This window comes from Lactuca sativa, chromosome 7 (assembly GCF_002870075.4).
Source record: "Lactuca sativa cultivar Salinas chromosome 7, Lsat_Salinas_v11, whole genome shotgun sequence".
NCBI classification, from domain to species: Eukaryota; Viridiplantae; Streptophyta; class Magnoliopsida; order Asterales; family Asteraceae; genus Lactuca; species Lactuca sativa.
The window spans coordinates 158,516,100-158,538,625 of record NC_056629.2 but is presented as its reverse complement, the minus strand read 5'-3'; the positions used below and the strand labels follow the sequence as shown (position 1 = coordinate 158,538,625).

The following is a 22,526-nucleotide window of genomic DNA, read 5'->3' as shown; positions in this document are numbered from 1 at the left end:
GATTTTGTTAAACCATAAAAAAATCATAAAAAGAACGTCAAAATCTGACTTCGTATGAGGAAGTTATGATTTTCCTAAGTTTCAGAATAACAGTAGACAGCTAAAAACTCGAAATAAAGATTGGGTGATTTTTAGCTGACGCAACCGAAGTGAGAATCGAGGGTCTCGTCAATAGTAGTGCAATGATAAAAAGATAGACGAAATCAGACGTCGGGTGAAGGAGTTATGGATTTTTAACGAATTTTTCTTGTCCCGGCCTGTTAAAAGTATAATATTAAAAATAAAGTAAAAATTAGCCAATGAAGTGTAAACTAAAGTTGTAGAGTATATTCTCACGTACGCGTGGATATAAAGAATGTCAAAAACGGACCTTGAACACGAAAGTAACGAATTTTTAAAGATCTGGGCACAGATTAAGGCTGGTCCAAAGGGAACGCCCCGCGTTCGCAATACGGGGCCTCGGATTGACCACGTCGCCCCTTTAGTCGCATAGCTGGTCATGTCCGAAGCTCGGTCCTCGATGATGAAAGACGTCTCGCAGAACGTGCTATGTACGAAGGGAGCACCCTGCGTTCCGGAAACGCCCCGCGTACCTCACAGGAACTCCCTGCGTTCGAGGCTCATTCCAGCCCTATAAAAAGGATGTGAGGCTGCCTGTTTATGGTTGATTCTTTACTCCTTTATTTCACCCTAAAACACCTCTCAAGCCACTCTAAACCACCCCGAAGCACCGGTAACACCCTTAACACACGACACAAGTCCCGACGCCCCGAAGTTCCCGAGAAAACATTCTTTCCAGTCGAAGTGTTGCCCGCATAAAGCCTAGTTTCTCATCAAATTGCCACTCTTACCAAGTGATTTCTAACCCCTAAACTTCTCTTTTAAATGATTTTAAATGCTTTTATGGGGGGGGGGGATACAAGTAGAAAACATTATATTTATTATATCAATCACATGTGATTAATAACTATCAAACAAGTGGATTTCTTATACTTCAAAACTGTGTTATAAAAAAAACCTATTTCAAAACATTTTATAAACTGACCTCAAGTCATCAATAACCATTCAAATGGTTAAAATCATTTTATATGCTAAACTTTTTATTAAACTCTTTTAAACTTATATATTGTCAAAATCATGTCTGTATAGATATAGTTATATAAATAAGGTTGAAAGGGCTTAGGACTGATAACTCGCATTATTTCCTGTTCCTTGTTTGGTTGTGGGCTTAGGGTATCGGTTGTTTGTCCGAGTGTCATTTGAATCTTAGATATATATTATGTATATGTATGTAGATATAAAAGTTCTTTCACCAGTTCAATACATTTGGGTAGCAAAGGTGTACAAACATACTTAGTCATTCAAACAACATTACTAGTAAACTATAATAGGTATAGTTTAGATGACTACTACTCACTATTTCTAGTAGAATGAAACATACAAGAGTCAGTTCAAACATACTATAATGAGAAACAGGGAGGAACATACTATACAAAGATAACATACAATACACTAGAACAGAGAGAACATACTATACAAATACAAGAATACTACAACATTAATGTGAGCCACTACTTCATGGCATGGCAATATACTGTTGTGTCATGTTTTGTAACCAGAGTCTCCTGGAGGGAGAGCGTGAATTTGTGTATAGATCTATACGGGGTTGACCATCCTACACCTTGCTACTAGCTATAGTGGGACCTACAAGTCTACGGGTGATGAATGTCATACCATTTCGACGTCTTTGATCGTCGTGTTTTACTAGTCAATCAAGTATGGTTATAATCATATCACATTTTACCTTAATTAAACAATTGTTTTAAGGTATTTAGTACAACGGTAGTTACTATATAAATACTACAATATATATTTATTTTCCCATTGCATTCACATTATGATCTTCTCACATAAACGGAAATGTAAACTATATTTTGGTAATGATAGTCATACTTGGGAAAAACACTCACTTTTACAAACAAACAACATGCAGAACATTCGGGTCTTGGTAGAAGGCTACATTTCAAGTAGAAAATATAGGATTTTCTAGGAGATACAAACATTTACAAATACTTTCATCAAACTTATACAAGCATTTGACACTAAAATACTTATGAACTCACCAGATTAAATGCTGATCCTCTCTTTCAAAATAACTTGTATTCTCAGGTCACCAGTAGACAGATACAGATGGCCAGGTTTTGAGAAGACGGAGCACTTTTAGACACGTCTTTTATTTTGATATATATTTTTGGTGTCTTACAAATACACTCAGAACACACATGTATAAATTATACTATTAATACAATGGATGATGTTGTTGCTTGTTTTACTATTATGCATTGTTATGATACTGTACATGACGTCCTACCCCCCCGAACGTTTCCGTCGTTCTGGTTTGGGGGTGTGACAGATTGGTATCAGAGCATTCTTTATAGTGAATTGAGTATATCAACCCATAAAATATATACAACTATAAACACATCGGGATTAAACTACTCTGACCAAGAGTTTATACTTTTAAATAATAAAATATTTAACCAAAGTACACATACCTGCATTCATACTAAAATCAGTGACATACTAGGACAGAAAAAAGTATTGCGGTTATTGGACAACACAAGTAGGCTTGGGGACATATAATTAGATCTGGGAGTGATATAGCCTGATCAACTATATATTTCCGAGAAATGATTAGCATATGCCTAGGAATGGTTGTGGTGTTGCAGCAAGTGTTAAAACTTACCAACACTACTACAACGAAAACTTTAAAACATAACATAAACTTAAAATACTATAGGAGTATTTTGTGTTACTATAATTACTTATTTGAGAACTACAAGGTCTTTACTAGTAGGTCAATAGTTGCTGAGTGGATACGCTAAGGTTATATATGACTAAGGTGTCATAGACTTAGAATCTGTGATCTTTGCTTTACTTCCTGTTCCTTGTTTGGTTGTGGACTTAGTGTTAGGATCACTTATTCGAATGTCTATTTTGTTTTGGTTGTATATGACTGGTATGCACTACGCAAGTATTGAAGTAACTAGTAAGGATCATCCTATAATTATCTAAGTAGTACGTCTATTATATGTTTCTTACATCCTTTTTCTCACTTAAATAACATGGCGGGATTCCATCTCCCCGGCGACCTGTACTTTCCCGATCAAGGGAATGGTGGATGGATTGATGCAAAGCCTGAAGAAGAGAACCAGGTTGTCCCAGCAGAAGAAGACCCTGAGGAGAGTTCCGATGAAGAGAATGAAGAGGAAGTCCAAGAAGACTCGGACTCGGAACCGGGGGTTTATAATCCACCCCAAGTTTCTCAAAATCCTAACCCTCGTCCAAATTTTCAAGGCCCGACACCTCTGTGGGCGGTGAACTTGGGCAGGTGGAGCCACGAACATGGACAACCACCTCCCTACAACGAAGACCGAAGCTTCTACAACATGAATGATGGAGGCTTAGCAGACAGAGTCCTTCCTATTATGGTTCATCATGCTGCTCGCAATGATGAGCAGGGAAGAGCGAACTTTGACCAAATCATGGAGATTTGTGCTAACTCCGGAGTCAACACAGTTCATCTCCATCATCTAACTGATGACCAGGACTTTGAAAGGTCTCGTACTGACGCCCTACAGGTGGAGCTAAATGCCTGTCGATCTGAAGTTAGGGATCTTCGTCAGAACCAGGTGGCACTACAGAGACATGTATGGGAATCGGAGCAACAACTAGCTGAATCCAGGGTTGAATCAAGTACCAACCAAAACAACTCCCCTCGTGAGTGAAGCCTACTCTACTCTCTCTTTTGGATATAAATTAGGTCTATGTATAGACTCTAGTATTAATTTCATGCTTATGTTAAGACCTTGAACTTTCAGTCGGTTAGGTCTTTGCGCTGTCAAAATTTTCTCAATTCTGGTGTGATGTAAGACCTACTCCTAGGTCATTTTTCCCAAACTTGTTACATCACTAATGCCACTATTATTGACAGACATCTACTCTCATGGGAAATATTTATTTAACTTCTTTCATACTTCTATTGTTAGAGCTTCATCACAATCATACTCTCATCTATTTTGTTAGGCTATGGCGACTTAGGGGCTGTTTGGCAAGATCTGAATTTTTAATAGCTGAATTTTTAAGAGGTCTGAATTCCTAAGAGGGTTTGAATTTTTAAGATCTGACTTTTCAAATGCTATTTGGTTGGAACCTCTGAATTTGTTGTGCTGAATGATAAAAATGACCATTTTACTCTTCTTTATAATTTCTTTCAATTACAACATAATTTCAACCTTTTTCTTATTAAGGAATCAGACTTTGAAAGCTATAACAAGTTCTATCATTCTATTTTCAATCTTTTAATAGAAAAATACAATGCAATAATAATCTAATAACTAGAAATATAATGCTACTTCTTGTTACAATAGTCCGATCAGCCAAATTCCATCTCCGTTCAATATCACCATGTGAAAACCAACCATTTTGTAACGTATAAAAAATAATTAATTGCCAGCAAGATCTTCAGCTTCATGAAGTATCTTCAAATCGACCTGTTATGCATTCATCACAACACATCAACCTGTTAAGCAAACCCAATGCTGATGAAATCATCAACCTATTATACCCATTTTCAAAAATAAGTCAATAAAGATTTAAAACCTATGATTTGATTCTAATGATTCACAATCAAAACAACTTTCCATTAGCAAAAATCAAAACCAATTATTCCAAAAATACACTTGCTGATACTAGAAAAAACCATAGCAAGTTTCATAAAAATAACAATCCTAACAACCGATGGAAAGGAAACAATCTTCAAAATCATGTGTCAAAGGTAACAGCAAATTAGGGGATACGATTTCATGTGTAGACCTCAATCCAGCACACCAAAAAGATAAATACTAAAAATAGCATCACAGTAAAAAAACCACAAAGACCCAAAAGAGCATCATGATTTCAAGTGTAGACTTCAATCCAATACCGATTTCAGAAATAGGTTCTTAAATTAACCTTAGAAGAAAGTTGATTTTAGAGAACCATTACCTGATGTTGTTGTCGACGAGATTAACGGGGATGGAGTGTTGGGTCAATATTTTGGTTTATACTTTGCTTTTCTAGGAAATTGATTTGTTATGTAATATTGTATATGTGTTTACGGTCAGGAAGTGAGTTTACGACCGTAAACAGAGTTTACAGCCGTAAACTCAGTTTGCGGCCCATGTTTCCCGTGTGTATATATATAGGGGTGAGGGGTGTGAGGAAAATGCGATGAACACCAAGGAGCTTAAGTGTGTGCATTTGAAGGTGTTCTAGAGAGAGAAAAGAGAGTGTGTGTTAGTGTGTGTGAATCTTGTATCCGGATCTTCATTCATATCAATACATACAAGATTCATCATCTTTTTCTTCTCCTTCTCTTCTATTTTGAGCTGACATCATCCATTTGATTGGGATTCCGCACCATCAAATGGATCTGATTGATACACAGGCGTTTTTGGGGACTTACATGGAGGACGGAGCAGGCGATGGCGTACCTGATGTTGTTATCGACGAGATTAACGGCGATGGAAGGTGGCGCAGGAAACGGCTCTAGCGGAGGCGGTCACTGGCTGGTGGCGAGAGTAGAGGCGGAGGGTTGCAGGTCGTCGAAGATGGTTAGGAGGGAAGAAGATGTTGTCTTGTGAAATAGAACATAGGAGAGGGACTACACTTTTGGGCAAAACAGGAAAGAGCGTGCTCTTTTATTTTTCAGATACAATGCCATGTCTGAAAAATTAAGAGGTCTTTTTTTTAGTTTAAAAGGTAAAAAATAAGATGCTGCCAAACACCCTATATCTGAATTTTTAAGAGATTGCCTCTTAATTTCTCAATTAAGAGGTAAACAAACAGTCCCTTAGTCCATGGACCACTCTCATTGTACTCACAATTGAATTCTTGTCAATATCCCTATCTTTGTAAACTTTCAGTTGAAAGATGCCTCCACGTCGATCAGCGAGACGTAATCCTCCGATAACTCCAAATCAACCACCACAACCTCCTTGTAACACCGTAAATTTCAAAACAATTTTTCTTTTGAAAAATTATAATTCTTAATACATATCTCATAAAACATCATTTATTAAAATCACAAAACATAGCTCCATGTTTAATAAAATGGTAATCCAGGATCCTCTTAACTCTTTCTCTGGTGTGTGCAATCAAGCCGATGCCGTCCCGCGATCCAGATAAGAAAACCTGAAACACATAACACAAAACACGATAAGCACAAAGCTTAGTGAGTTCCCCAAAATACCACATACAGCACATATTAGCCACTCGAAGCTATAACTATATTTGATCCGCTGGTCAATGTGTCTCAATGGGACCCTCTAGTCCCATAACTCTGTGAACCCTCTGGTCCTAACTCTGTGGACCTTCCGGTCCTAACTCTGTAAACTCTGAAACATATATAGCATAAATCACATAATATAAATAGCATACAAAATACTCTATCTCATAACTCTAATTACCATTCTAGGTAAAGTATAGCGAGAATATTCACCTCGGATGAAGAACCGCTCCAAAAAACACTGCTGCCATGCACTGGCCTCTAACTCTGTGCCAAACCCATAATTATCTCAATTAGAAGCTAAGTCCAACCTCTTACTTATTTGGGTCTAAAGACAGTCATCTACAAGCCCATTAATGCCCCGAACCCATTGGGCCCATCGAGACCCAATAATAAGTGGGCCCACACACGGCCCAAAACCCAAACAAAAAGGCAAGCCCAACTCAAGGGCCCAAAGCATATACATACACTTTTCTGTTTCAAGAATACAATACATGAAGCCCAACTCCAGGCCCAACACTCGAGGACCAAAACGTAACTCAAAAGCCCACAGAAGGAGTTACGCGGGGCGTACCTCCTTGGTACGCTCAACATACTCAGGTGCGCAAGAACTGGTTGGGGACCTCAACCCAGTACGTGGGGCGTACTGGAATTACGCCGCGCATACTCTCAGTTTTGCTTGTCCAAGTTTCTAGGTCTTAAACCATTAAGACCTTAACTTATCTCTTAGATCTGGACTTCCTAACATCTCTTACTCCATAAAGTTGATGACTTTAGGCCCTAGAATGGCTAATAAGGTCACAACACATGAAACTCTTACTTTATTAACCCATAATGCACATAGCTCATGCATGGGTTGAATCTCATGATCAAGATCTCATTTTTATGGTTCCCCGCCACTAAATACGCTTAAAAGGATAGGTTATTTAGCTCTGGAGTTCAACAACTCACAAAGTTCAAATCTTGGGGCATAAAACCCTAAAATGGACCATACTAAGTATAGATTAAAAAGAATGGGAAAGCTTTGAGCTTTTTACCTTCAAATGATGGTCTAGCCCCAAGAAAGCTCAGATCCAAAGCCTGAACTTCAACTCCATTCTCTTTCATGCTCCTTCTTAACTCCAAAGAGCCCACAATAACACATACAAGCTCAACATGGCCACCCGCAAGCTCAAGAAAGGTTATTAGGGTTTGAGAGGGTTTAATGACTGAGGAAGGTGGCCAGAAATGAGACCATCTCATTCTTTAAATAGGGACACCACTTGAATTAGGGTTTTCCTTCAGCGCCTAGTACGCCCAGTATACCCTCTGGTACGCCCAACGTACTAAGTGGTCCTCACGTCCATTCCACGCTCATAGGTACGCTAAGTGTAACCATACTTACGCCCAGCGTACCCGATGCCACTCATTTCTCCATGAGGACTCAACTTTCCATAACTCCCAAACTATCATAGCTTCTTTGATATATCTTCAGATTCCCAAGATTCTCATTTCTACGGACAGGTGACGAGATGCCTTATGATTCCAGCAACTCGCCACAACTCGAGTCTTCCTCATGCCCGACTTGTGGCCCACGAACCCTAATCATGGACAATCTGAAACGACATGTTACAATTCTCCCCCACTTAATTAGATTTCTCCTTCGAAATCCCTTCTTATTAACACTTAGATTGAAACCAAAAACCCAGAAGCACCAAAAAGAAAGACCTCATATCTCACCACTACCTTCCCATGGATGCCTGAGTTTAAACAGGAACTCCCGAAACCAGAACCAAAATCGAACCCTCTGCCACTAAGGTACCCCTTTCTGACCTTCCCAAAATCAGAAACTCTAGTCGCCTAGCTCGCCGCCAAACCGTCCACTCATGTTATCACCATGATAGTCGCCCCTGGAACCTCAAACTCTAATAACTCACTGCTCCTCTGTCTTCACAAGACAAAATTCAACAATCGGCTATCGGCCACTCATACCAATGCACCAAACAATCTGGATCACGCCCCAAAGAACGAAAGGGTTCACATCCCACCAGGGCCCATTCACTGAACTGTTATACTAACCCATCTGAACAGCGAATTCTCAACACCCTGCCCCCAGACACAAGAGAATAATCATGCTCGCTCAGAAGTGTCCTCAGACACAAAAATAACCATAAGCCTCAGCTCCATTTCACATACCCCTTTTTAATACCGAGCACCAGGTCTGAACTCGACCCATCCGTTGAACCTCCAAGGTCCATTGAATTATCTCAACCGTCTCAATGGCTCCCTTCTCACAATAACTACCTCGATCCATAGTGACACACAAGTCATGAAATTCTCTTTACCCCAAGCGAATGCTATACACCCACTGAAGGTCGACTCAGCCCCAACCTATGTCGTTCACTGCTCAAAGTTCCATGCATCTTGCGGTACTTCCCGTACTCGAGTACTGACCTACATAGGTTTAAGACATCAGATGATAAACAATACCCTTCAATATGGAATCCATCTCTGATTCCAGAATCTCATCTCGTTTATCCAACACGCCACCCGGACTTAACTCAACTCGAGAGTTTGGTCCGACCCGAAGTAGGAACCATTCATCCCAAAGACCTACTCAACTCATGACTCGTGACCCGCAACTCATGCGTACTTCGCTTATCTAACTCCTTCGGATTGCGATGCCCACCTTACTTAGAATACAATGATTCCCGCTCATTGAGGAGACCCCAGTCTCGCCCCTGGTCTGACCACCAGGCTCCCAAAAACTCATAAATTAGCGCTACTCAAGCCTAATATTCTTCTGTGTCATGCTCTAAAAAGGAGTGCTTCATCATAACAACCTCTTGCTTAACCAGTGCGTACTATGACTACCCATAGTATCACGACACCCTCCTCTCTGACTAGAGAGTACTACGGCTCCCCGTTGCATCACAACACCCTCTCTCTGACCAGTGAGTACTACGGCTACCTGTAGCATCACAACACTCTCTCTCATCACTAACTCATTGAACTGCAACTCTTCGCGGTCTCACCCTGCTAACTCTTACCATTTCAAAATCTCACTCTCAGATCAACACCATACTGCGATCATTACTCATGCCTTACGGATCATCAATAGATAGGTGCACGCACACCCATCCAAGCTAAGCAACACTACTTCGGACGACCGCCGTCGCGACAAAACCTCTTTTTCTCGCTGCAATTCACATTCTCAAATAAATCCTTTTGATGTCAAATAGCTGAAGGGCCTCCCACCAAAACCATAGACACTGGATACCCCCACTTGGCATCTCAAGCTCAAAACTCAAAATAATCTGAGATTCAGGACATTGAACTCGGATACCCCGGAATACTCCATCTTCCGAATTAAAACATAGAGAAATTACCAACGAATCAAAACACGAAGATGACAAATTCGAAACTTCCTCCTATATTGCCCAAAACTCATGCTAGAATACCCATAACGACTCTGAATTTGGTTGACTAATAAACTTCTTTCCTTCTCATACTGCATATAATAGCCCATTCCCTGAACCAGAAACTCTCAACCGCCGAACTAACCTCACGAGCCAACCACCTCGAATTCACCATTTAACCTTAAAGGATTCCTAACTACCACAAGGTCTCCGAACAACGACCACTTGCCGTGGAGACACTCATCCTTTCTCAAACACGTACCACATGCACTATGTCACTCTGCACCTCTCCTTGACCAACAATAACCCTGGTCTCAGAAATCCGCACCGCTGGCCTCTCTATCGAGATCTCTAACCATTCTCGGACAGTTCTCTGATCCTCTCAGCCAAAAGACTCGGTCCTCCCCCACTTAGGGTTTGAACCATCACCGATTGGTGCACTAACACTCTATCCCTCGGACTGTCTCCGCCAGCAACATCACACCCAATCTCGCAAGGTGCTATGCAACGCTCGATGATCTCCTCGGCAGAGATCGAACAACTCCAAATACCCAAATCTCATAGCAAATCCTCAAAACTTACCATCATGACCGCCTCTAGTCATTCAGAATCTCACATCATACCCTCACCGGACCTTCCAAATGTCCAGTATTAACCCTGAATCCTAATATGGAAATAATGAACTATCATACTCCTCACCCTCGACTCCTCGTCTGTCACACCCCCAAACCTGAACGGCGGAAACGTTCGGGGGCGGATGACTTTATGTGGTAACGTAACAAATGAATACATAGTAAAGAAAGCAATACAACCATCATATATATAATTGAAAGTTTACATTTGTCAAAAGTTACATGTTCAAAACCAATTACAATATGATGTCAAAATACGAGATTAAACTGGCGCCGCAGCATCCCTTCATCAAAAGCAAAATGAATACCTGAAATTTACTGATTTCCTGGGACATACAAGTAATTTTGAAAGAGTAGATCAGCATTTAAGCTGGTGAGTTTCATAAGTATTTAAATGACAATGTTTGAATGAAATGAAATTTTTTGTCCTTGTTTGTTTGTGTTTAGAAAATCCTATATTTTCTACTAGTATAATAGTAGCCTTCACTCAAGACCAATGTTTGTTTCTAAAATGTATGTAAGTGTAAATTAACCAATGAGTTTGAAAACCTTGTAAATCAATGCGTTTTTAATACCCCTTGTGAGTTTTATAACCATACTATCGACTTAGAATGCCTATACACAACGTTCTTCAGGCGTTGGAATGTTATGACGTTTGTCACCCCAAACGGTGGACTGCAGCTAACAGTCAGGGCGCGGGTTGTCAAGCCCGTATAGATCTATACACAAACACCACGCTCCCCCTCCAAGGGATTCTGGTATATAATACAGGACTTGAAATGTGTACTCGAACGTACATGAAGTTAGTGTCTCACAAAACCGTGGTATAAAAACAGATCTACTTGCTAAAATGTTACGTTTTTTCTTGTATACGAAAGTAAACTTCTTGAAATTCATGTTTCTAGTACATAAGAGTTAGAAATTTGTTCGTAAAACCATACCTATTATAGTTTTCTAAAAGTGTGTCTTGTTTGTTTAGAAATACCTAGAAAAGGAATCACTTGTTTATGAAAGCATAGATTTTTGGTGTAGAGTCTAAGATAGACAAGAATAATCTAAGAAAAGTTTAGTTTATACATGCATTACAACAAATTTATATTTCAAAAGATAGAATGCCATTTTAACATATGTTATATATATGAAAATTCCTTAAAGGTTTATAAATCGCATGTGATTTGGATATATAACAGCATATAAAAGAGTTTCTTTATGTAACACACGATAATACTCGTGTGTTTTACTTGTAATCCCCCCCCCCCCCTTGAAAACATATAAAAGAATTTATAAAATATTTAAAAGGTAAATTAAGGGGTATGAACTCACCTGAAAGTTTGAAGATAGCGAGATGGAAAACCAGGCAGAGTTTCGTCTCGGGAAACGGATTTTCCTCGGGATTCTCGGGAATCTCGGGAGTAAAATCGACCCTCGGGACTTGAGCAAAAAGACCAGAGCTTCGGGTTTGAACGGGCACGGAAAACGAGGCAAGATTGTGAGAGAGGGGAGAGAAATGAGCCCTTTTCTCGGAAGCCCTCGCATCCTATTTATAGGAAGGCTGAACTGCCTCGGTACGCGGGGCGTACGCTCGTACGCAGCGCGTACGCGTACGTCATGCATGACCGAAGCCTCGACTACCTCGGCTTCGGATGGGACGGGTTGCTGGGGAGGCGGGTCGGATGGGACGGCAGGTCGGACGGGCCGGACGCTTCGGACGGGTCGGACGAGTCGGACGCCTCGGATAGGGCGACGTGGACGATCAGAGGCCAAGTCTCTTGGGATACGCAGGGCGTACAGGGGTACGCAGCGCGTACCTCGGATGAGGACGCTGACTCCTCTTCGGATAAGGTCCGATTTTTGAATTAAATAAATATATAATTTATTTAATAAACTTCAAAAATTCATATCTTCTTCATACGAACTCCGTTTTCGATGGTCTTTATATCCACGCGTAGGTGAGACTACGCTCTACAACTTTCGTTTAGACTCCGTCGGCAAATTCCGAAATTATTATTTTTTTTTATTATTTATTTTAAACTCATCGTGTTTAAGGAATTTCTTTGAAAATTCATAACTTCTTTATCTGATGTCGGTTTTTGCCAGACTTTTTACCGCTGGAATACCATTGTCGAGGCCTTCGATTCTCGTTTAGGTCATTCCGGCCAAAAGTCGCTCGATCTCCGATTCGAGTTTTTAGATGTCTGTTGCTAAGCCGAGCTTGGAAAAATCATAACTTCGCTATATGAAGTCGGATTTGGGCGTTCTTTTCACGTACGATCATGGTTCAAAGACATTTAAACATAGAAGGAAATTAAATAGAACTATTTGTACATTTTATTACTCAAAAGTGGTTACAATACTTGACCCTTTTTGGTCATTACAAAGAGTTGAAATATCGGGTTGTCACATCGTCCCACGCTCCGACACGTCCCTTATCATAAGAGCAGAAACCACATTTCCACTCTCTATACCTATCAAAGAAAATAAGAGTCACCACCCTAATATACCCCTCTTGATCGTCCAACGCTGCAGCTATCACATGTGCTACTATACTCCAATAGGGTGTATCTTGGTCCTTGACTGTCTCAGTCCTCACTGACAACCTGCTCAAGCTATATCATTCCCTCACGACAGACCTACTGCCAGATACTCTAATTGAAGATCACCATCAATGCGATCCCACAAGTCTCACTCCCAACTCAGAAATCGAAATCTCAACACCTCATACGCATCCCTTAGGAACGAAGATAGCACTACTTGGGTCACAAAGGTGACATCTCTACTATCGGCCGGCTGCCCAGCTCAGACCGTACTCTTCCATAACGCACCGTCCCTGCTCAATTCTGAGTCTTGCGGATCTTCTGGCATATCACCAGCAATCCCTCGGAGCTAACTCAATTTCCCTATCAAAGGATGCTCCACTAAAACTTGTTCATCCTGGCCTTCTGGACCCATACTCTTTCACATCCGACCTTGGTCTAGATAATCACTACGGAATAATCGGTAAAAACCAAAAGCACTAACCGCCACATATCATGGTACTCGAACCACGATATCTCCTCTCAATCTGCCACCAATCATGGTACTCGAACCATGGCATCACCTCTCGATCTGCTTTCAATCATGGTACTCAAACCATGACATCACCTCTCGATATGCTACTAATCATGGTACTCGAACCATGGCATCACCTCTCGATCTGCTACTAATCATGGTGCTCGAACCATGACATCACCTCTCGATCTGCTACTAAGAACCTCTGGGATACTCCCTGCATCGAGTATGGGTCCTCTGCTTTTAGTAGTACGTGCCCATACTACCTGCCACATCTACCCATACTCTCTAAACGAACTACTCCAGATTCCCTAAGTAGCTACTCAACCTCGTCTTCACTAATCTCAACACGCGTGATCGCTCCCCAGCAAAATGCTCTACTCTGTCAGCGTACTCACCTGACTAAGGCCACTTCCTAGGCTCTTCCTAGCTTCTCACATTTCTCCGCCATCAGCTGCTAAGAAACTCCTTATGATGCCAGTCATCTACCTCCTAAATATCATCACATTCACTTGGTAGCTGACTCCCATCATCGGGAGTTCCACAAAGCACGAAGCAAGCAGCATTCGGGCGTCGAATAACCACATATAACCCGCTCTAGGTGATAACTCCACTAGCTCTACTCATACTCAAAAGATATCACTGAACTCTGCAACTCTACCTCCCGCGGTATCTAGCTACTCTCTCGGTAGGTTCCACCAATGCTCATCTAGGTATCTCTCCTAGATTACTCCTCTACTCAAATCCCTCTCTACAAGGATTCCCGCTGGATACTCTTACTCAACACATACTCGAAAGCGCATCACAGATAACAACAACTCCTAGGCTAAGGCATCACAAATCAGGCCACTCTAGTCCTAATATATGAAATACCTAGCCTATCTCTAGCATGCAATAATATCTCATAATATCTCATAAAACATAAGGTAAGGGTATTTTGGGAAATCACCGTTCGGGCTCTAGCTGATTGTAGACACCGCTCTTTCTCGTTTCTTTTAGAAACTCTTGCTCGTTTTTAGAAAAAAAATCATTATTTTGAAAATTTTCCTCCATTCCTCAGTTTGAGTCCAGATATACCCGAAGGTGCATCCGAATCCCTCAAACCAAGGCTCTGATACCAACTTGTAACACCGGAAATTTCAAAACAAATTTTCTTTTGAAAAATTATAATTCTCAATACATATCTCACAAAACATCATTTATTAAAATCACAAAACATAGCTCCATTTTTAATAAAATGGTTATCCAGGATCCTCTTAACTCTTTCTCTGGTGTGTACAATCAAGTCGATGCCGTCCCGCGATCCAGATAAGAAAACCTGAAACACATAACACATAACACGGTAAGCACGAAGCTTAGTGAGTTCCCTAAAATACCACATACAGCACATATTAGCCACTCGGGGCTATAACTCTGTTTAACCCTCTGGTCAATGTGTCTCAGTAGGACCCTCCAATCCCATAACTCTGTGGACCCTCTAGTCCTAACTCTATGGACCTTCCGGTCCTAACTCTGTAAACTCTGAAACCACATCATAAATCACATAGAAATAATGCAGTGTATCACATAATATAAATAGCATACAAAATACTCTATCTCATAACTCTAATTACCACTCTAGGTAAAGTATAGTGAGAATACTCACCTTGGATGAAGAACCACTCCTAAAAACACTGCTGCCATGCACCGGCCTCTAACTCTGTGCCAAACCCATAATTATCTCAATTAGGAGCTAAGTCCAACCTCTCACTTATTTGGGTCTAAAGACAACCATCTACCAGCCCATTAATTCCCCAAACCCATTGGACCCACCGAGGCCTAATAATAAGTGGGCCCACACACGACCCAAAACCCAAACAAAAAGGCAAGCCCAACTCAAGGGCCCAAAGCATATACATACACTTTTCTGGTTCAAGAATACAATGCATGAAGCGCAACTCCAGGCCCAACACTCGAGGACCAAAACGTAACTCAAAAGCCCACAGAAGGAGTTACGCGGGGCGTACTTCCTTGGTACGCTCAGCGTACTCAGGCGCGCAAGAACTGGTCGGGGACCTCAACCCAGTACGCGGGGTGTACTGGAATTACGCCGCACGTACTCTTAGTTTTTCTTGTCCAAGTTTCTAGGTCTTAAACCGTTAAGACCTTAACTCATCTCTTATATCTGGACTTCCTAACATCTCTTACTCCATAAAGCTGACGACTTTAGGCCCTAGAATGGCTGATAAGGTCACAACACATGAAACTCTTACTTTCTTAACCCATAATGCACATAGCTCATGCATGGGTTGAATCTCATGATCAAGATCTCATTTTTATGGTTCCCCACCACTAAATACGCTTAAAAGGATAGGTTATTTAGCTCTGGAGTTCACCAACTCACAAAGTTCAAATCTTGGGACATAAAACCCTAAAATGGACCATACTAAGTATAGATCAAAAAGAATGGAAAAGCTTTGAGCTTTTTACCTTCAAATGATGCTCTAGCCCCAAGAAAGCTCAGATCCAAAGCCTGGACTTCAACTCCATTCTCTTTCATGCTCCTTCTTAACTCCAAAGAGCCCACAATAACACATACAAGCTCAACATGGCCACCCACAAGCTCAAGAATGGTTATTAAGGTTTGAGAGGGTTTAATGACTGAGGAAGGTGGCCAGAAATGAGACCATCTCATTCTTTAAATAGGGACACCACTTGAATTAGGGTTTTCCTTCAGCGCCTAGTACACCCAATGTACCCTATGGTACACCCAGCGTACCCTCTGGTACACCCAGCGTACTAGGTGGTCCTTATGTCCATTCCACGCTCATAGGTATGCTAAAAGTAGCCATACTTACGCCCAGCGTACCCGATGCCACTCATTTCTCCATGAGGACTCAACTTTCCATAACTCCCAAACTATCATAGCTTCTTTGATATATCTTCAGATTCCCAAGATTCTCATTTCTACGGACAAGTGACGAGATGCCTTACGATTCTAGCAACTCGCCACAACCCGAGACTTCCTCATGCCCGGCTTGTGGCCCACAAACCCTAATCATGGACAATCCGAAACAGGATGTTACACTCCTCCACAATACAATCCAGCAGTTATTCAAGCTGCAGTGGCTACGGCTGTTTCGACAGCCTTAGCTCAAGTCAACGCTAGCGGTACTAGCGGAGGTGGAACAGTTGTGAATTCTACCCAAGGTGATGCTCACGTGCGCTATAGGGAACCAACTGTAAACCCAGAATCTTCAATGGTAGCGGTGGAATCATTGCCCTTTCGCAATGGTTCGAGAAAACAGAGTCAATCTTCGAGATCTGTTCTTGACTGGAAGGGAGAAAAGTTAAATTTGTTGCCTGCACCTTTGCGGACAGAGCTCTCACATGGTGGAATAGCCATGTCAATTCACTAACCCTAATAGTGGCTAATGTTATGGGCTAGGAAGCTTTGAAGGAGCTGATAATTGAGGAGTATTGCCCAAGGGGCGAGGTTCAAAAACTTGAACAAGAACTCTGGAGCCTAACCATGAAGGGCTTCGACATAGTTGCTTACACTGCCAGATTCAGCGATCTAGTGGCTCCATGTCCGGGAATGGTCCCTACTGAGGGAAAAAAAGTCGAGAGGTATATTTGGGGGCTAGTACCTCCATTTCAGGGGAATGTCTTAGCTTCAAACCCCACAACCTTCGAAAGTGCCAAGCGACTAGCACAACGGCTCATTGCTCACGGAGTCCGCACACCGACAATAACCCTGGCCATCCCAGAACCATCCAAAGCCGCTGACAACAAGCGGAAGTTTTGGGATAACAAGAAGAACAAAGCGGCACAGAGCTCTACCAAAAAACAGTTGTTGCCGCTTGCAATGCTTCGTTCCGAGTGGTCGGTTCCAAAGGCACTGAATCATTATCAACTTTATCATCAACCGAATTTTGAATGGTATACATGATAATTTCTTCAATGCTTTGAACCGCGTAACATTCACTATTTTCACATGGATAATCTAATAACTCATTCACATCCATTTTGTGCCGATAATGCATTCCTGTAATCAAGTCTCAAGCTCACGGATGTCTTCTCAAGAATTTACATTGTTTAAATCATTTGAGCCGGTTGGATTAGCCGAACAAAATTTACAGTGTACAAAGCAATTTTCTATGGACTTTTGTTTCACATTTCTCCAAGCCGAGACGGCTAAGTTGATGACATCTAAAATATTTACCTTTTTTTGGGAAAAATGTCCAACTCATAACCTTCCAAAATCTACATTTTAAAGGCTCTAATTATCCCAACATCACATGATTGATGCATTAATTTGAAAGTTGCTAACGAATATAAGCCAGCTCTTTAAATTAATAATTTATTAATTTATAAATATAATAATATCTTGCTAAATTAATAAAATATCACAATCCCAAGATTATTAATATTAATATATAGAGATTTTCTTTTAAGTGTAATTGTTATCTATGCTTCTTTTTTCAATGCCTCAAGAAAAGGACGCGTCATGTGATTATTATTATTATATTTTTTCGAAGCAGCAAAGAGAAATGCATATATATAATAAAAATAAAACAACCATAGTTAGCAAGTAGCTAAGACATGGGAAAATCCAGGGAAATTTTTTTTTAGCTACTTGATAGTGAGATGAGAAAATGGCGAGCAACACCAGTTTGTCCAACTCCCACACCCTTCCTTACTCCTGTGATTGCACCATAAGTAGGAAAGAGATAACATATCGGCTATTTTAGTGAATGAAGTCCTTAGTTCCTTGTAAATTCTGTCATTCCTTTCCATCCAGACATTCCACCAAAGACAACATAATATGGAGAAGAATATTGATCTTTTCTTTGGGCAATTACCCCACAAGGCTGCAAAGTTAATGAAATCACAGACAGTGGAGAGTTGTTGGGTTTTAATCCCACACCATTTAAATACCCATTCATAGACACCTTTAGTGAATTCACAGTTTACCAGCAAATGGTTGACCATTTCTGATGTTTTATTGCATAAGTGACATGCGAGGTTAGGGATCTTTATTCCTTTTTTCGATAACTCCATAGCCACTGGAATTCTAGACAACGAAGCATGCCAAACAAAACAATGAACCTTTAATGGAATTGTTTTGAGCCATGGAATAACAACGCCATTGAATGAAATGAGTTTAGAATCGATGATTCTCCTCAGTTTGTTTCCGAAGTACCTTCCATCCGGATTTAACATGAAGTGAAAACCAATTAGGGATTGAGCTGGTACATCCATTGAACCAATAAAAGAGTAGAGCCGCAACAACTCATTTAATGATGTAGGATCATTCGGATCTTGTTTCCATCTCCACGTAAATCCAGATGCAGAAAAACGTTCCTTCAGATTATAATATTTGACCGTCTCCAGTTTGTATAGAGTCGGGAAACGTACCTGAAACGGGGAGCTTCCACACCATGTATCCTTCCAAAAAAGGATATTTGTCATCCATCCTGGAATGAGCTTGAATAGCTTACTGAAATCAAGGTTAAGCTCATCAATATAACTGATTGCCTTATAAATGTTACGCCAAACACCATTGGATGCTTTCCTTGCTTTATAATGGGCTGTTGTGTTTTTTTTTTTTTTTTTTTTTTTTTTTTTTTTTTTTTTTTAAGATTATGGATGCTTACTTCCCTCTAGACCTGACAATTCCTGACACGAATACACGAATCTGTGAGAGATACGACACAAATACATTTTAAAAATTGAGATAAATATTATTTCTCATCGTGTAATCGTATCGTGTCAAATTTGTAGCTGACACGTTTTCATGACACAAATATACGAATTGTCAGGTCTACTTCCCTCCATAGATTGCCTCCCTCGTTCCTTAACCACCACCACCACCACTTAGTAATCAAGGCTATATTGTGGGCTTTTAATATTCCGACTCCTAGACCTCCATCTTTTTTAACTGCTGTTACTTTGGCCCAATCCACTCAATGAATATTTAACTTGACATCACCCCCACCCCATAGGAACTTTCGTCTTATTTTTTGAGGATATCGATAACACCCTTTGGTGCTTTGAACAATGACATATAATATGTCAGGAGACTAGATAAGACGTATTTTATTAAAATGAGACGACCACCGAATTATAAAGCTTTTGCTTTCCAGGTTGATAGTTTAGATCAAAATTTGTTAATAACGGGCTGCCAAATTTTCTTTAGTGTCATGTTTGCCCCTACAGGTACACCTAAATAGGTAAATGAGAATGAGCCTTCCATACAACCTAGTACGTTCGCTATACGCCTGATTTCCTGGGAGGATACGCCAATTCCAAATAATCTTGACTTGAGAAAATTCACCTTAAGGCCCGAAGAAATGTGGAAGCATTTAAGTATGCAGGACAAATTCTTTATACTTTCGTTGCACCACTCTCCAACGAAGATGACATCATCTACATAGAATAGATGCGAAATCGAGGGTCCCGTTCATGTCATGGATTAAAGAATTACTGCTTACAGTTTTTATTGCAACACTTAGTTCTTCCATCGCTAGGATGAAAAAGAGCAAAGATAATGGATTTCCCTGATGAACACCTCTTGAGATGGGGAACTCTGCTGTTGAGATCCATTGAGCAACACAGATGTCATCAAAGTATCCAAACAACCCCGAATCCATTTTCTCCAAATGACTCTAAAACCCATATGTCTGAATCAAGTGATTATTAAAATATTTATTCAAATCAACCATCCATACTCTGGGGGTTTACAATAAAACAAAGGTGTCTTTTTTTTTTTTATATTTTTTTCTGTGATATCATGCATTTTATTTAATACATTTTATTATATTAGATAAAATTATATAGTATATATTATTCGAGTATACCTCACTTCTATCTTCCCCCATATCTTTTGCAGATGGATTCATCAGATAAGATTGTTAAAGAAATTCGCGGAATCATTCGAGTATACGAAGATGGCCGATTCCAGAAACTCACCGGCACCGAAGTCCTTCCCGCCGGCATTGATCCTTCCTCCGGCGTCCAATCCAAAGATGTCATCATCTCACCTGAAACCAACCTCTCCGCCAGGCTTTACCTTCCTAAAACCGCCACCAAAAAACTCCCTCTTCTAATCTACTTCCACGGCGGCGGATTCATCATCGAATCCCCCTTCTCTCCTCTCTACCATAACTTCTCAAACCTCGTCGCAGCCGAATCCAACGTCGTCATTGTCTCCGTTGACTACCGAACGGCGCCGGAGCATCCCGTCCCCACCTGCTTAAACGATTCCTGGGAAGCAATCAAATGGGTCACTGGAAACTGTCCGGAGCCATGGATCAACGATTATGCAGATCTTGAAAATGTATTCTTCGCCGGCGACAGCGCCGGTGCCACCATCGCTCACCACATGGCAATCCGGGTCGGGTCAGAAAATCCTAGATTGAGTATAAACCTACGAGGTATTATCCTGCTCCACCCGTATTTTTGGGGAGCAGATCGGATCGGATCTGAAGGCGAACACCCATGGAAGCCATTCATGGAGGATGTATGGATGTTTGCCCACCCGGGAACAAGTGGGTTGGATGACCCGCTGATTAACCCGGATAAGGATCCGAAAGTGTCGGATGTTGGATGCTCCAAGGTACTGGTTTGTGTTGCTGAAAAGGATATATTGAAGGACAGGGGATGGTATTATAAGGATATTTTGGGTAAAAATGGGTGGAATGGAGATATCGAGGTTATTGAGGACAAAGAGGTAGACCATGTGTTTTTCCTATTTTACCCTTCTGCTGATAATGCTGTTACTTTGCGCAAGAGAATTTGTACTTTCATCAACAACAATCCTAATATGTAATATGTAATAGCATAATATTTTTATCGTTTGTTTTCTGAATTTGTTAGTTATTTTAGAGTGTTATTGTCAAAAATAAGTTATTGTTATGTTCTATAATGAAATTACAAAAAAAAAAACATTTTCTTAATTTGAATAAAAAAAAGTGTGTGCTTAGTTTAATCAAATGAAATATAGTACTTTATAAAAATAGTTAATTATCCTATTCTGTTGAGTTACATTACTTAGACAAGATCCATTTCGCATTAGAAAAAAAAAATGACATGCATAAACCATTTAGTCTTTTATAACAAAAGAAAAAAAGTTTGATGTTATAATTATTTTTCTTGGCTAATACATTTTGTTGTAAACTTAACAATAAAATACATTAAAATTATAAAATATGAAATAATAAAACTAAATAGTGCTTGTTAATAAAATCCAGGCATGAAAAATTAAATATGCTCAGTTGGATTGGGGCAAAAGAAATGTAAATTCGTTAGAAACTGATCTGGGCTTCCTGAATATATATACCTATTTTTGTAGCAGCCCAGCTAACACGGCCCAATAACACAATTGAATAAATGTATATACACTTAACACGCAAACAACTCTTAGCCTCTTAGGTTAACATAATACCATGGAAAACAATAAAAACCCAAAAACTTAAGTATATAAAATAGTTAATATGCTATAAAATAAGAAAAGTAATTAAAAAAAAAAAAAAACAAAAACTAGAAAACACTAAAAGTCACGTTAAAGAAAGCTTAGCGATGGTTTACATCTTTTCAATCGTATTGAGCTTCTATTGGAATTGATTGGGTGTTGTGTGAAAAATTGAGGGGAAGGAGTTTAGCAGAGGAGATGGAAACAAAGAGGTAAAAAGGAATGTGGGGAATGTCTGAATGCATAAAGCTTTTTTCCACTTAACCCATTAAGCTATGGTATGAGCATTAAGTAAAAAAAACGGCATTGTTTATCTATATCTCATTTGTTTTTATAAAGGTGCTGTTATTAGTCATGAAGGTTTGTCTATTTCTTATTTTTATGCCAACCATGTAATATTTATAGGTGATTGAAAGATACATGATGTCACAAATCTTGATGCAACACTTATAGGTGATTGAAAGATTCATGATGTCACAAATCTTCTTTGGATATTACAATGTTTTTTCGTAGTTTCTGGATTAAGCATAAATTTGTAGAAGTCTAATCTTTTTGGATACAGGTGAATGAGGTCAAGATTGCACATATAGCCTTGGTTATTGGGTGTAGATTAGCCTCATTTCTTTTTACTTATTTGAATCTTCCGACAGAATCGAATATGTCCC

At 40.1% G+C, this 22,526-nt stretch overlaps 1 protein-coding gene across 1 annotated transcript; it reads left to right on the top strand.

Annotated features, from left to right (window-relative positions):
- The first annotated feature begins 20,173 nt into the window (after positions 1-20,173).
- On the top strand, positions 20,174-21,346 carry LOC111895690 (probable carboxylesterase 2). Its single transcript, XM_023891766.3, has one exon. It carries the CDS (start codon positions 20,281-20,283, stop codon positions 21,217-21,219), a length of 939 nt encoding a protein of 312 aa, XP_023747534.1. The 5' UTR covers positions 20,174-20,280; the 3' UTR covers positions 21,220-21,346.
- The last annotated feature ends 1,180 nt before the right edge of the window (positions 21,347-22,526 follow it).

Coding starts and splice junctions, on each gene's coding strand:
- LOC111895690 (XM_023891766.3), top strand. CDS start 20,281: ATGGATTCATCAGATAAGATTGTTAAAGAAATTCGCGGAATCATTCGA.